The sequence below is a fragment of the Trachymyrmex cornetzi genome, unplaced genomic scaffold (genome assembly GCF_001594075.2).
Source record: "Trachymyrmex cornetzi isolate Tcor2-1 unplaced genomic scaffold, Tcor1.1 scaffold81, whole genome shotgun sequence".
Classification (NCBI taxonomy): domain Eukaryota; kingdom Metazoa; phylum Arthropoda; class Insecta; order Hymenoptera; family Formicidae; genus Trachymyrmex; species Trachymyrmex cornetzi.
Window position 1 is genome coordinate 571,421 of NW_017300147.1, and position 16,271 is coordinate 587,691.

Sequence of the window (16,271 nt, forward strand, 5' to 3'; positions counted from 1 at the left end):
TAGACAAAGACAAATAATCAACTTTGATTGTTTGTCTTTGTCCAACCCATGTAATAGCATGGAAAAGAACCACAAAAACGTGGATATTACCCTACGAGATTTAGTACACTAAGGGTGCTTTCCAATCACCTTCGAGTATTCCCTTCTTATCGTCAAATGAGAGGGGAATATTCGACTGTGATTAGTCAATTCTTACAGATTATGGCATACGGTTAAGGCCAATATAAACGTTGACTCGCATCTTCAGAATATATATATACACATCGATAATAGATACATGCAGTTTACTTTCATAAAAGACGGTTAGACGGAGCAGCTCAGCTGGTTGCTACGAAGCTGAGAGCGAAACATCACCCCTTCTGACACGCGTCTATAGCTCTCAAATTAATACTGCAGCTGATCGCTAATTTAATTCGCTATGTCGTACTACGCGCGAGTTTTTCGTGCACAGGTAAAAAAAAAGAAAATGGAATCGAAAATTTGTGTCGCATGTGACTTGTGGGTTCTCCGTGTCTCTTTCCTTCCTCCCCATCGGGTGGAGGTCAACCAATTGACCTCTAATACTCTAATACTCTATGGAGTTTCTGTTACAATCGCAATTTTCTTCAGAACTGTGCTGTGCATGAACATGATTCGATGTGTGAGGTGTTTGCTATGTCTGCAGTATCCTCTGTTCCAATTTTCTGGAACGGGATCAATTGTGGAAGGTGAAGAGGAAGGACAGAGTACGTGGGCGTCTTAATCTTAGAAAAACAAGTCGCAAATAATGTATTTGAATGTATGTTGATCGAAACGGATTGAAAAGATGAAGAATGTCACGGGGTAAAACATATTAAGAACGTTATGTAATGCCTAACTATATGCACACCTATATAGTACTCACTTCTTTTTTCGGAGACGTTATCTTATCATAACACAGGTATTTCGACGAGAACGCGCAATTTAAACTTGAATGTTGGATATATTACATGGGAACAAGAAAATAAGCAGTATGGATAACATAACTAATACGTCTAGTTACACCCGGTTGCACCTGCGCGAATTTTCTGCTTGTTTACAATTTTCATGATCGACACATTGCCGAGCATTATCGTCATGTACAGATTTTATCTTGATTTATGATTATGTATCCACAAAATATCACAAGTACAATTAGCAAGTCACGTATCTCAGGTCTTGCGTAATTGAGAGATTGCATACAGAAATAAATGGTATTGCATAGCGTGTGACATGTATTAAGTAATGTCATTGTTTTTGATCTATATATGCATTCGTCTTTCGATTTGATTAAAGAATAAACAGCATGATTTAATTACTTTCCAGAAACTATCTACTTTAGCGGCGGATGTACAGCAACGATGCTTCAGTGTAAGTCCTTTGAGTTTTGCCGCTACAAAGGTGGCGATGTCCAAATTCGACTCGACCAGCTACCTGCCTTATGACAAACTGCAAGAAAATCTTAAAATAGTCAAGAAGAGGTAAAATACAAAATATTATGCTTTACAGTTGAAGAAAGTTCAACTAAGGGGACAGACTTAAGTGATTCTTTAATTTTTTTACATAGTGTATTTGCAAATTTATGTATGAACATTATCAAATACTAAGATTTGTTTTGATCGACAATAGAATTCTTTTTCTTATTTCATTTATTTTTATTGGTCTAAATTTTACTTATAATTGTAAATATTATATATAGTCTTGATTTATCTTATTAAAAATTTCTGATAATTAAATTTGATGCAAGTTGTTTGAAGATGATAATGTAATCTGTCAATCATTGTTTTTACTTGCTTTTAAAGCGATATCTTTTTAGACTGAATCGGCCGCTAACTCTGTCTGAAAAAGTTTTATATTCCCATCTGGATGAGCCTGACAGACAGGATATCGTCCGCGGTACCAGCTACCTTCGATTGCGACCGGATCGTGTCGCCATGCAGGATGCGACTGCTCAAATGGCGATGTTGCAATTCATTAGTTCTGGTAAAATTGCCTTCCAATCGTATTTTATACTATAACAAAGATACAACTCATAGAGTATACCAGTCAAAGTTTGTACGAAAAATCCAAAGACATTTTGTGGTGTATATTTATATATTACAATTGTCATTCTTATTATCATTTTTACTAATATTTATTGTATCTTTAATTTTTAAATTATAATTGGGAGACACGGTAATATCGCAAATATTTATTCTAGTTTTGTATTTGTGTATATGCACATCGTTATTGCACATATTATATCTTTGACTTCTATAAAAATCGTCTTTCTTTAATGTATTATTATTAATTTTATAATAGTGTATCTTTTTTTTATAATAAGTATCGAGGATCTATGTTCATAAAAACTACATTATTATATGCTTCATTTTTTGAAATGATATTCTCTATTCACCTCTGTAAAACATTTCTCATATTTTACAATAAAGTTATTATAAAAGTTACAGTCTTTCTGATTATGGCAATAAATAGAGAATTCTTTCTTTTAGGTCTACCGAAAGTCGCAGTACCTTCCACCATACACTGCGATCATTTAATCGAGGCTCAGATCGGCGGTAATGAAGATCTGCAACGAGCCAAGGACATCAACAAGGAAGTCTATAACTTTCTGAAGACTGCGGGCGCTAAATATGGTGTTGGCTTTTGGAATCCTGGTTCCGGCATCATCCATCAGATTATCCTTGAGAATTATGCCTTCCCCGGTCTATTGATGATCGGTACCGATTCACACACGCCGAACGGAGGTGGTCTAGGCTGTTTGTGTATCGGTGTTGGCGGTGCCGATGCTGTCGATGTTATGGCGAACATCCCGTGGGAGCTCAAGTGTCCCAAGGTCATTGGCGTAAAACTCACGGGCGAACTCAAAGGCTGGACCAGTCCCAAGGATGTTATTCTAAAAGTAGCCGGTATCCTTACCGTCAAAGGTGGTACCGGCGCCATTGTAGAGTACTTTGGACCAGGTGTTGATAGTATCAGCTGCACTGGAATGGCCACCATTTGCAATATGGGTGCCGAAATTGGTGCGACTACCTCGATTTTTCCATACAACTACAGAATGCAAGATTATCTGAAGGCAACCGGACGTTCAGAGATTGCTGGAGCTGCTGATCAACATAAGAGTCTGTTAACGGCTGATTCTAATGCCAAATATGATCAGATTATCGAGCTAGACTTGTCGACTCTGGAGCCGCACGTAAATGGACCTTTCACGCCGGACTTAGCTCACCCGATCTCTAAATTGGGTAATTAAATTATATATGGGGAAATCCCCAAAACAAACAGATAAGTTTGACTTCTTTTATCTCTATTTTTTACAAAGTTATCTATCTTTTCTGATCGTTACAGGCGAAGCCGCCAAGAAGAATGATTGGCCAAATGAGATTAAAGTTGGTCTGATTGGTTCCTGCACTAATAGCTCTTACGAGGACATGGGTCGATGCGCTAACATCGCTAAGCAAGCTTTGAAACACGGCTTGAAAGCAAAGTCTGCATTCAACGTCACTCCTGGATCCGAGCAAATTCGCGCGACAATCGAGCGCGATGGTATTGTAAGTTTTTCGTTTTTATAATTCGCAAAATTGTACACTTTAAATTTATGACAATTTTTCTTCTCGAAATATATTCTATGCATAAAAATACACAAAAATTACAGGAAAATCGGAGGAGGAAGGCGTTATATTAAACATTTACCATTTATTCAAATGATCTAGTGTTGTTTTCTTAATGTCATAATAATTATATTTCTTTTGATGAATATTTTTTCAATTTATAAGAAATAGTACATTCATAATTATTGGACATTTTTTCCAAATATATAATCAATACGATGTTTTAATACCTCTTACATTGTCCTACAATATTCAAAACTTCTTAAATCGTTCTTTACAAAAAAGTTATCTGTAATTATCTATCACTAAAATACATCTATTTTGTAAAAGTTGAAAATATCGTATAATATAAAATGTATTTTTTCATGGTATAAAGTCTTATATCATGCACTCTTTGACAAAAAAAAGTTATCTATACACAGGTCTAGACAAAAAGGTATTATTTGGGAAATGATGACAGACATAGCAAAATGACTGATATTACATGGACTAATTTGATTCATATTGATAAGACCTACAAAAAAGATTCTACTTGTTGAAGTTGTATCTGTCATTGTTATCGAAAAGATGATCTTAATGATCTTAATCCAAGCGTCTAGACCCATATGTAATCTTTTTTTGTCAAGAAATGTATAACAGAAAGAAAAGCGCAAAAGATTGTGTGTTAATGAAATAGGTTTATTTAGCAAAAGTGTCCCAAAATTGTTTACACTGTATGACACTATATAATAACATTAATTTGCTCTACAGTGTTAGCGAGGCGTATTTGCAGGAAGTGAGGATGAGCAAAGATTCATTTTAAAGCAAAGTGGTTCGTTCTTTAATGCGTCCCTCACAAGAATACAAAGAGATTTGTTGCATAAGAGGCCATATTGACGTATGATTATGGATCAAGAAATATATAAAGCACAATTCGGTTCGATACGTATGACTTTTTAAGTGGTTTTTCATAAAAGGTTATCCATCAATGAAATGGATTTTTATTTTATGAAAAATTGAAAATAATATAAAATATAATTGAAAATAAAAAGAATATAAAAAAAAAATTGAAAATATAATATAAAATATAATAGAAAGGGAAGCGCAAAAAATTAAAAACATGAAAAACATTTTTTTAAACAAAAATATCAGAGAATTATTTACGTTACTGTTTACATAATAGCACTTTAATTTGTCCTAGGCGCAAACGCTTCGTGAATTCGGTGGTACAGTGTTAGCTAATGCCTGCGGGCCCTGCATTGGTCAATGGAATCGCCAGGATATTAAGAAGGGAGACAGAAATACGATTGTCACATCGTATAATCGAAACTTCACGGGTAGGAATGATGCTAACCCAGCGACGCATGCGTTTGTAACAAGTCCCGAGCTTGTTACCGCTCTCTCCATCGCTGGTAAACTTGATTTCAATCCGGTGAAAGATAGATTAAAGGGCAAGGATGGAAAGGAATTTCTCCTCGACAATCCATATGGTTAGTTGATATTTGTCGTATATTGCAGAATTTGTCATACAGTTGTTAGCAAAAAATATACGCGGAAAAACATTATTATAACATATTAATAGCAGCTAATTGAAAATAATTTTGTAAATTTGGTAATACTAACAATACAATATTAAGATATGTTACACATTAAAAGGCTCTTAGCTTAATTCTTAATACAGACATTTACAGAATGCGATGATTATCAGGGATTAAGATATATTCTAATCACAAGAAATAGTCACTGATTATTTTATTTTGGTTTTATTATGATAAGCCCATATGTTAATGAATAAATTTGAAATATATAAAGTGAATATAAAAGTAATTATTAATTTAGTTACTAGTTACCAAAAAATGTAACTAAGTTAAGTCATAGTTATAGATAGAAAAAAAAAGGAATAAAGTAAGTTGCAGTTGCTAAAAAAAGTGACTCTATCTAGAACTTGTTGGAAGAAACGAATTATTTCCCAATCCTGGAAATTTAATACTGAAAGTATTGATTATTTACTTATTTTGAGTATTGTTATTTATATTGTTTAATAAAGTAATTAATTACTTTATTAAATTTTTGTAAAGGTAGATTGCTATTAACATTATTCCTTTTGTGTATATGTTTATGATACATATACACATATGTATTACTGGATAAATCTATTTGTTTGTACAGGTGACGAATTACCCAATCGTGGTTTTGACCCCGGTCTGGACACTTTCGATACACCGCCAAAAGACGGTAGCAAAGTTAAGGTCGATGTAGATCCGAAAAGTCAAAGATTACAGTTGCTGGAACCCTTCGATAAATGGGATGGCAAGGACCTAGAGGATCTGACGATCCTGATTAAAGTCAAAGGCAAGTGCACCACAGATCACATTTCCGCGGCTGGGCCGTGGCTTAAGTATCGTGGACATCTTGATAATATTTCCAACAATATGTTCATTGGGTAAGCATATTATAAAGCATATCATATAAATTACGATTTTTAAATTTGGGAATGAAAGTAATTTAAGGGAATGCTAGAGATCCGGGTTTGATTCCCGGCTGAAGTAATATTTTGGCTATAAAAAGTAAATTTATTCACAGAGATTTCCAGCATATTAAGATCTCTTAAAAAATTCTTATTGAGCATCAATTGTGATATTACTACAGTAGTTTAGCTGCTTTTCTAAATCCGAAAAAATTATTTCGGTGCACAATGCAAATAATTACAAATATAGAATATATGTATGTACAGTTTACATTAGTATATACAAATTCACATGAAATTATTTAAACATTAAAGATTTAGCTTCGACCGTTATAAGCCGTTATTTCTTATTTCCTATTGATTATTTTTTTTTAATTATGTCACTTTTGAAACAAGAGAGTGATATAAGAATAAATTTTTCAAAATTATATGTGTAATATTTTTAATACAATAATGTTATATCAATCGCATTTGTCGTATAATCTTTTTAGTGCTGTTAATTCTGAAAATGGCGAGATGAATAAGATCAAGAATCAACTGACAAATGAATGGGCTGCCGTACCTGACGTTGCACGCGATTACAAGAAGAAGGGTGTAAAATGGATTGCGGTGGGAGACGAGAATTATGGTGAAGGTTCCTCCAGGGAGCACGCTGCCCTGGAACCGCGTCATCTTGGCGGTCGTGCCATCATCGTAAAGAGTTTTGCACGTATACATGAGACAAATTTGAAGAAGCAAGGTCTCTTGCCTTTGACCTTCTCCAACCCTGCGGATTACGATAAAATTCAGCCTAACGACAAGATCAGTCTTCTCGGGTTGAATGATCTGGCACCTGGCAAGGTTTGTAAAAAATATTTTGCTTGTAACACGAAAATAAGTTAAACAAAAGGATCCATAAACTTAAGGAAATTTTTTAAATAAGTAAGGCAATAACCACAAATATAATCGAGACTGGATCTTGGTGTTTAATAATATTTTTATGTAAACGTCCCCACTTGTCAAGCGCACTGGGCGCGCGACTTTCCACGCGAAGAGTGGAGTAGACCTCGCTTCGCGTAGAAAGTCGTGCATCCCTTAGCAGGGGGGAAGGTAGGGTGGAAGTCACTTTGCATGGAAAGTTGTGCGCACCTATGCGCTACTATATAAAACAAAAATTATATGAAAAAATAACATTTTCAAAGAAAATTTTTGTTTTTGAAGCAGGAAATCTATTTTAAAGTAGAAAATTTTTATTCTATATAGTAGAAAAGATACATATATGTATAATTAAAATGTTATTAAATATTTTAACTTTAATTTTACTTTTAATATCTGACATATAAAATTTTCAAATGTTTGACTTATCTTTCCTTTTGTTTGATATGATTTTTTCAGCCGATCCAAGCACAAATCAAACACAAAGATGGCAAAGTGGACACCATCAGTTTGAACCACACAATGAATGAGCCGCAAATCGGTTGGTTCAAAGCCGGTTCTGCTTTGAATCGCATGAAGGAAATATCGAGTGGTAAACGATAAACTAATCCCAAATGGATATTTATTCGAAGAGTCATTATATGCGGAAATGGAAGAGAAAAAAAATATGTTGAATGGAACGAATCCGATCAGGGTAATACAATGTCATCACGTATCTGTTCTCTTGGATAAGTAAATAGGTACGATACAATATCTAGCCATCGCAGCCCAATGCAAACGTTTATATATCGTAAAAATATTCAAAATACATCTAAAAACAAAATTCAGATATACTGTCTTAGGTATATTTTAGATGTATAGTGTTAGTCAATTTTAGTTAATTCGTTGCCTTTTGCCTCACTTCTACTTGACAATACTAATCGCTTACACAACGCGGAGGGTATATTCACAAGTTTGATGGACAAAACTCTGACGGATAGAGCCTTATTCTACGTCAATGCGTAGTCACGCGTATCGGCCAATGCGCTCGTTTCAGAATCGTCAATACAATTTGAGGCGTTGCTACATGTACATAAATATACAATAATTATTATCAATGAGGAAACGCCATCATTAATTTCTAGTTGTTAACTGGTTTTATAAAAATGTATTGTTTCGAAAAAAAGCCAAATATACTATTAGCCAATGAACGACCTTAATTGATCTTCATTAACTCCCTCGCTTCAAGCGTTCTCTTTTAGATATCGTGCGTGCTATGCGAAGACCAGAGAGAATCAAAGGAGAGTGGAGCGGATTCACCGGAAGCCGCCATTTTCAGTTTATCGTTGGAGTGAGTAGGAGATATGATAGGAGCGTGATGGAACATACGGTGTTGCACACATTAGTATTGTACCGCACTAGTATTGTGTGTATGTACCTACATATGCATATGTACATACATACACATTTGCGGAAGTTGCACTATAAATGGCGAAACCAATTAGAGAGGAGAACACTATCCGCTCTACCCTCCTTTGATTCTATCTGGCGAAGATGAAACAATGTGCAATTCAAAGATATTGAGCTATACGATATTAGTTGAGATATAAGCAGTCAAATAATCAGCTGAAAAAGGTAATCTTAGCACAGACTTTTGTATCTAGCCGACTTCGCCGTCATGTTTGAAGTTAGCGCCTGTTTTTTAAATTCATGTACTTTCACATAGTACGGAGAGAATCACTATTTTCACATAATATAAATAAAAGTTACGTAATACACTCAGATCACGTGGCATATTCACAGACAGGATGCATAATTGCATATATGTGCATATATGAACTAATAAATAATTTGACTTATCGTTTTTTGCAGCAAAATTTGATTTAATTCTTAATCAATATGATATGAATTTAGACCGATGAAAATAAATCTAATTAAATATGAAAATTCTTGTATTTGATCAAAACAGAAATAAATTGATTTAATAAAGAATATATTGTATTATTCGAAACATCTAACTTTGATCACTAAGGGCGTTCTCTATCTAATTGATGTATTCGTATATACGATCTTTCTCTCTTAGTCTTAATATTATTTATATTTATTATCAGAATAAAGAACACAAAAAACATCCAGCATTAGGCTTACATGCTCCTTGTTTTGACTCTTATTATTTATAACTAAAGCCTTTGTTGATTCTGTTGTATTATTGAGGATTGCAAAATAAAAAATAAATTTTGAACATAATTTACGATTGACTATTTCCTACATTAGGTCAAATAAAGAAATTATTGGCTGTGTTCAGCAAAGAAAACTTATATAAACAATAATCGCGGTGATTGTTTAATGACTAGTTCTTGTCTGAATCTAAGTGTAGGAATTAATCATAATAAAGAATCACTAAGCGCTCACAGATCGGTTTCTCTGCTGAACATAGCCATTGATTCCATGGAAGCACATTTCATTAATAAAAATTATTTTCTTTTGTATCAGATTTTATTTTAGTTTTTTGTCCGCTTATGCATTAATTTGCAATTTATTTTAGTATACTAACATTAATTATAAAGATAAACGTTATTATATAATATTAAAATATAAAGAAATATTAAATTTTGTCTCTAAGTAAATTAAAGTTATAACTTTTAAATTTATAATAACCTGAAATTATATATTATATAAATATATATATAACTTTTTAAAAATTATTTTTAACTTACATAAATGATAAAAAAGTAATGGGTCATGTCAAATTTCAGAGAAAAGATATCGTAAAAAAATTATACACCATTGCTATACAAATAAATTATTTATTAGAGATTCATTTCAAAGAAATTTCGAGGATATTAATAATAATATAAAAATGTCTAAAAATTCTACGATACAGTTGCGGCTCGCAACACAACCCACGCGCAACGATGCGTTACCATTTTAAATACACATGTGTCATTTCCATGGTAACAACTTGCAGTTCGATTATATAAACAGAAAGTTAAGAGCATTAAGAGTCTTGAGTGTTTTGTAAAGGGCGAATTATCTCAGTATTATTGGTCACAAGTTCAAAAAAGGAAGTTCAAAAAGCAAAGCTTTCTTTCGTTGACGAGTATGTCAGTGGAAGGACAATTTTTTCTCTCTGTTACCGGCTCTATCGAGCATGCAGAGTTTTACGAGGTCAATAACGTTTATTGCAAGTACAGTTTTCACTCCGGACCTGACTGGAGCGTCGTTGCGGTAAGCTTCCATAGTGATAAAAGAAAGTCGAAAGAAACAATAAAATTAAGTTATTGCCATAAGGGAATCTAAGGCATGCGACAATATTGAATTACATCAAAAGGAAAAACTTCGTATAATCTCCTTTTATGTTTAGAATATAATATTTGTTGACCAATAAAATTTCGAAATTATGTCAACTAAATGTAATTAATTAACTGCAAAATTCTATGAATTGTTCATTATTCGTATATTTTAATAATAAGAAAATTAATGAGGAAGAATATAGCAATGGTTTTATAAATAAAAACAATAAAAGGCATAGAACATTTAAACCACACGCTGGATTTTTTATGTGCAAGATTTCTATTATTTAACGAATTCGAACGAATCTTGCGCAAAAAAGACCCACCAATGACGTTTAAATGTTTTATACTTTTTATTATTTTTGTATTTTTTATTTCTATTTGAGCTAACATAAATTAATTATTGTCTCTATGGTTGTTTTTGAATTCATAATTATGCAAAATATAATAGTTTTAAGAAATTGGAAGAATAATTATATCATAATAGAGTTAATATTGAGATGGAGAACCGTGCGGTACTGGGGATCGATTCTGTATCTTGAAACGAGGTGAAAATTACAAAAGTGAGCGAATTTACTAGAATACTGATAATTTCATTGGTCAACACCTAGTAAATTTGCTTACTTTTGTAATTTTCACCTTGTTTGAAGATACAGAATCGACCTCGTGATGATTTTAACTCAGATAGCACAGAGAATCCAAAAAGAGTTCTTTTTTCATTCCCGACTTACGAAATAAATTCTTTTTCTATCGCATTTCTGTTCTAAAAGTATTCCTAAGGGTCCCAAAAGACCCTTTTCACTTTTATGTCACCAATTATATAAGAGTTCTTTTTTGGATTCAAAACATACACCCTTTTTTTAATCTAAATGAATTCGCAATAAAATCGAAATAACTTTTAGATACCTAATTTGTGAAATCGCGAATATTTAAAGTAGAATGTCTTTTCACAGGGAATCGAAGAAGGATTGACGCAAATGTGCAAATGCAGCAACGATTCTAGAAATCTCGCTGTATGGAACTTTCCATTGGACATTACGTTCAAGAGCACAAATCCACATGGGTGTGAGTGATGTGCAGAAATATTTTTTATGACACGCGTTATAAAGGAAGGATAAGACGCGTAAAAAATGTGAAAAAGAATTTTTTCCGTGCTTTTCACGTTTCATATTTTTAATCTACAAATAGCGAAATATGTATTTGCCAAATAGGGCCACAGCTTATCATGTCGATTTACGGCTTGGATTTTTTCGGTCGCGACGTCATCAGGGGATACGGAGTGTGTCATTTGCCTCTGAAAACTGGATATCATGAGAAAAGGTATTAAGCCTGAGACACACAACTGAAAGTACATACAATAGAAACAGCAAATTATATATAGATTTCGGGTACGATCGAGTTGCCGCTACGAATGCTTTGAAGCATTTTTTGATTGGTTAATTAGTGAAATTCTTTCTTCCGATTGGTTAATCAAATGCTTCGAAGCATTCGTAGTGGCAACTCGACCACACCCTTCGTCCTATGAGAAACCGTGCAATCTGATGTACACAGTTTCTGATAGAAGAGAGCTTGAAATCTGTTATTCCCTGTTCCTATTACCTATCCGGGAAAAAATGTTATATAATGGACATATTATATATATAATTATATATATGAAACATCTTTTCCCGGGTGAGCTATTTATTTTTGTGTATTAAATAATCTTATTCATGCATAATAGCAACATATGATCAGTAGATAAAACATATGGAATAAGAGCGCCATTTAAAGAAATTGTAATTTGATTTAACACATATAATAGTTTTAGCCATAAGTATATAAAACATCATCAATTTATTACCGCATTTTCTTGGAAAAGGCGGCAATAAAAACCAAAGAAGGATTAATAAATCATTTAAGATATTATAAAAATAAATATTATTTTTTAATGAAATGTGTTTTTAAATTTATTTTTCGTTAAATATAGGACGACGTCAGTTTGCGAAAATGATTTATACTTATGGCCAATGCTATTTCGAATTATAGGAGTATGCTACAAAGCTTAAATATCTTTATAACCGTAGATATTTGTTTTGCATCTTGCGACCAAGACGAATTATATCTGATAATGAAAGATATCGCGGGTAAAAACTGCATTATTCATCGATTTATAGAACAACTCTATTGTTTGTTGTTAACCTTTGGTGAAATTCCTTTAAGCTCAGCTCAAAAAACCTACAAAGTTGGGTATAAAGTTTTCTTTAAAATCTCTTAGAATGAAATTTCACTTCAAAAGAATGAAAATTGAGCCAGTCATTGAAAAAGAGTAAAAATACTTTTCACATTGAAAAAAGAATGGAAAATTTTCATTCCTTTCGAGTGAAATTTCACTCGTTTGGAGTGAGATTCACTTCAAAGAAATGAAATCTCACTTCTTTTTTTGGAGTAAGATTTCGTTCCTTAGAAGATTTCACTTTCATCCCAAAAGAGTGAAATCTCACTTCAATTGGTACGTACCACTTGGCACATATCAATTTTCAATCTCTTTGAAATGGTGCATTCTCCTTTGATGCTTTAATGCGTTTTACTTACGAAATCTAAAATCTTGAAAGGGTGTCGATATACGTGCCGGAATCGTCATCCATGTTGCAGCATTTCATGGAGTGGTTAACCGGCAGAAGACCGGAATTAATTGATCCCACTATACTTGCGTCCGGCGGCGGCAGAGAACGTAAGGAAATGCATCGAGATATTTCTCATTAGTGTGTCTATTATGTAGTGTTAAATTAATTATATTTAGGAGGCTGGAAATGTAATGGAATATAATCAACGGTATCGTATTCGTGTTATAAAATTAACTCAGATGTCAATTAATTACATTCAGCCTTTGTTTTGGTCCATGCCATCAGTCAAATTGGATCTTCATAAAATGGCTTAAATGTGATTGGCTATCTGTTTTCCTCTACTTTCAAGTTACTACGCATAGGAATGACTCACTTTGAATTATTTCCGCCATTAGTGATTAGATAGCACTATAAAGTATTTTAAAACGCTCATAAAAAATAAACGTTATCCAGTATAAAAATTTAAATTACATGAGAGAGAGAGAGAGAGAGAGAAGCTAAATAACAATGTAAAATCAAAACTCGTGCTGGTTTCAGTGTTCTGGTTGCTTATTACCAGCGTAAGTATTGATTGGCTGCCGCTTTTCTGCTTTCTACTTTTCTGTTAAAGTCTGAACCCTAAGGGAGCGTTTGTATTGGCTGTAACCGTATGCCGTATGCCGTAATCTGTAAAAATTGACCAATCACCTTCGAGTATTCCCTTCTTACCGCCGAATGAGAGGGAAATACTTGATTGTAATTAGTCAATTCTTATATACAGATTACGGCATACGGCATATGGTTACGGCCAATATAAACGCTTTCTAAGACGTTTTTGCGCTGCTGCTATAAATAATCCGGCAATTATGATTTTCTTTACGTGATATCGACTGAAAAAAAATTTTGGCGTTAGTCTAGGTGGTAGAAAAGAGAAAAGTCAGTGCCATATCCGAACCGATCGCAATACGACAGTGTTTTATAATAAGTTTTCCTTATTATAAAACACTTATAATTTTTAATAATTGAAATAACGTTCATAAAATGTCGATGAGCAACTAGACAACCTTTCTTATAATCTTATTAAATTATATATTAGAGCAAGGAAGCCACTTTTCATATTGTCACATAATTATCCTAATATTATTCGATAAAGTTGACTTCGCGTCGCAACGCGCCACAGCTTAGATTGTCCAAGCGCGCATCTTCAAAGGGCTGATGATTTTTACAACGCCTGAGAGCAGCCAGATTTTTATATGACTTTTTAATACTCTACAGAGTCTATGTATTACCTTCAAAAAAAGTTAATCGGTATCAAATAACGTAAAGGCATCTCATTTTTTGTTATCTTTGACTCGTAGTCGGGTAATTTACGCAACCTCTTTCGTAACCAGAGGTATTGCTGTTACTATACTTTAAAGAGTTCCAATTACTACCTAAAGAAATTTCAAGCGGTATCGTATAACTTTTGTGCATCGGAATTTTTGACGACATTGACGCAGTGCGGTTCTATATTGTAACCAGTTCAGACAACAAGGCATTGACTTTTCTCTTTTCCACACGGAGAGAATTTTTTCTTAGAATTTACCCCGAAAATATGACAGTCGTGGGACAACATTGTATTTCGAAGAATTTTAATGTAAATCTCTCATTCATTAATAAAACTACAATAAAGTATAAAATAAGTTTGATTCAATTTTATTGAAGCGCACGGTAAAAATCTTTAAAATACTGTATTGTCTCACAACTTATACCATATTTTCAGGGTAAAATAATTTTAAAAGAAAATTCTCTCCGTGCACTATCTATCAAGAGACACGGTAGTTTCTCGGCGCTAAGGGAACGCGTGGCGTTCTTAGCGCGAGACACTGTCGGGGATCTACGTGGAGCGATGAGTTTTACGATTATTATATCTCAATGATGGTGATCAAATTCTATGTATAGACTATAACACAAAAATTTTCAACCGGTATCAAATCATGTAAGGAAAATTGTCACTACCTCCCGGACTATAATGCTTTTCTTTTAAAGTGTATCTACTTTGTAATATTACAGTCACACGCATGAGGGTCGAGGGAGTTGTTACCGTAATGTTCAACGTCGTTTTGAAGGATTTGTTCAAGCTGGGTTACGACAACGGTGAAAAATGGAAGAAATGATAACGAACACATAAACTCTCTCAGTCTGAAGAGGATTACCTCGTCAAGGGACTATCTTGTCAAAAAGTTACGATATATAATATCGTTTTATAAATAATATTTTCTCGAATAAACGAGACGTAATTTTTCCGTATAATTTATCGCTTCATTTTCCCTCGATATCAACGCAAAAATGAGGAAGTTACGAAATCAAGAACGTATTTTCACGTTAATGGGTATTCTGTGTAAAAAAAGACGAGAAAATGAGGCTAATCTCTTGCGAAGAGCTTATTAAGTTTCACGTAGTTTTAATCCATGATTCTGCATGAAGCCACGGTGACGTGGGCGGTCGCGATAAGTATAAACCGGTTTTCTAAATCATGTCTGCAGATTTCCAAAAATGTATATTTCTTTTAAAAATTACAAGTTAGCGCGCGAATAAAAATAATAACATGTATGATTGAGAATGTTTATTATCGTGCTTATCTCATACAGCATATATATTTTATTTATCATTTATGAGTACATAAATTAAACAGTCCTCAAAATACTAAATAATATAATAAATATTTGATAAATATAAATAAGTATTATAGTTGGATAATAATATAAATATAAAATGTTTTGCAATAAATTCGCTAAAAAGCAAATTCAATCCTGCGTGTGAATCACTGTTTTTCACTAATGTCGTGTAAATCGCGAGTTGTTTATACTTGTATCATATTTCTCCTAATAAATTAGTGAAAAATCGAAAAAAAATTTCTTTTATTATTTTACATCTTTATTTTGTATTTTAAACTCAGATATTATATGTTTTTTTTTCACGTAATAAAATACAAAGGGAAACTTTGACTGAAATTTTGACTGTTCTATAAAAGACACGGTTCATACCTAGGATTATTATAAAACATTTTATATTTACATTATTGTTCAACTAGTGCTTATTTATTTATCAAATTATTTATTTATGAAATTTTATATAAAAACATAAAAACACTACAATGCAGAATAAAACCGTAGTTATTACATCAGTAATTTTGGTATATTGGTTATATAAATATTAGTTAAAAATTATATAAATTTTATCTTCTTTAAATATTCGCATCGTGTACATTTTCTTTATTTATTCTACTTATATTTTTATTATTAGGTATTGTTTGTAGTATAATAGTAATAAGAAAAAATTGATGAGGTACGATTTAATAAGTGAATTGGATAATTGATATAAATTAAGTAACTGATGGTCCTTATTAAAACCTTATCTATCTATATTTATTTATAAAAAATATAAGCCACTGTCTCGATTCAATGACCTA

The 16,271-nt window shown here is 32.8% G+C and overlaps 2 protein-coding genes across 2 annotated transcripts; both read left to right on the forward strand.

The window, feature by feature from the left end:
- Window positions 1-287: 287 nt before the first annotated feature.
- Window positions 288-7,756, forward strand: LOC108768592 (probable aconitate hydratase, mitochondrial). The gene is made up of 9 exons (XM_018519072.1): window positions 288-451; window positions 1,324-1,478; window positions 1,814-1,980; window positions 2,487-3,239; window positions 3,343-3,545; window positions 4,786-5,074; window positions 5,754-6,027; window positions 6,543-6,891; window positions 7,426-7,756. The coding sequence occupies exons 1-9, from the start codon at window positions 419-421 to the stop codon at window positions 7,567-7,569; spliced, it is 2,367 nt and encodes a 788-aa protein (XP_018374574.1). The 5' UTR covers window positions 288-418; the 3' UTR covers window positions 7,570-7,756.
- Window positions 7,757-9,930: 2,174 nt separating this feature from the next.
- On the forward strand, window positions 9,931-15,087 carry LOC108768591 (B9 domain-containing protein 1). Its single transcript, XM_018519071.1, has 5 exons — window positions 9,931-10,173; window positions 11,192-11,303; window positions 11,450-11,558; window positions 12,830-12,948; window positions 14,873-15,087. The coding sequence occupies exons 1-5, from the start codon at window positions 10,048-10,050 to the stop codon at window positions 14,974-14,976; spliced, it is 570 nt and encodes a 189-aa protein (XP_018374573.1). The 5' UTR covers window positions 9,931-10,047; the 3' UTR covers window positions 14,977-15,087.
- Window positions 15,088-16,271: the final 1,184 nt, after the last annotated feature.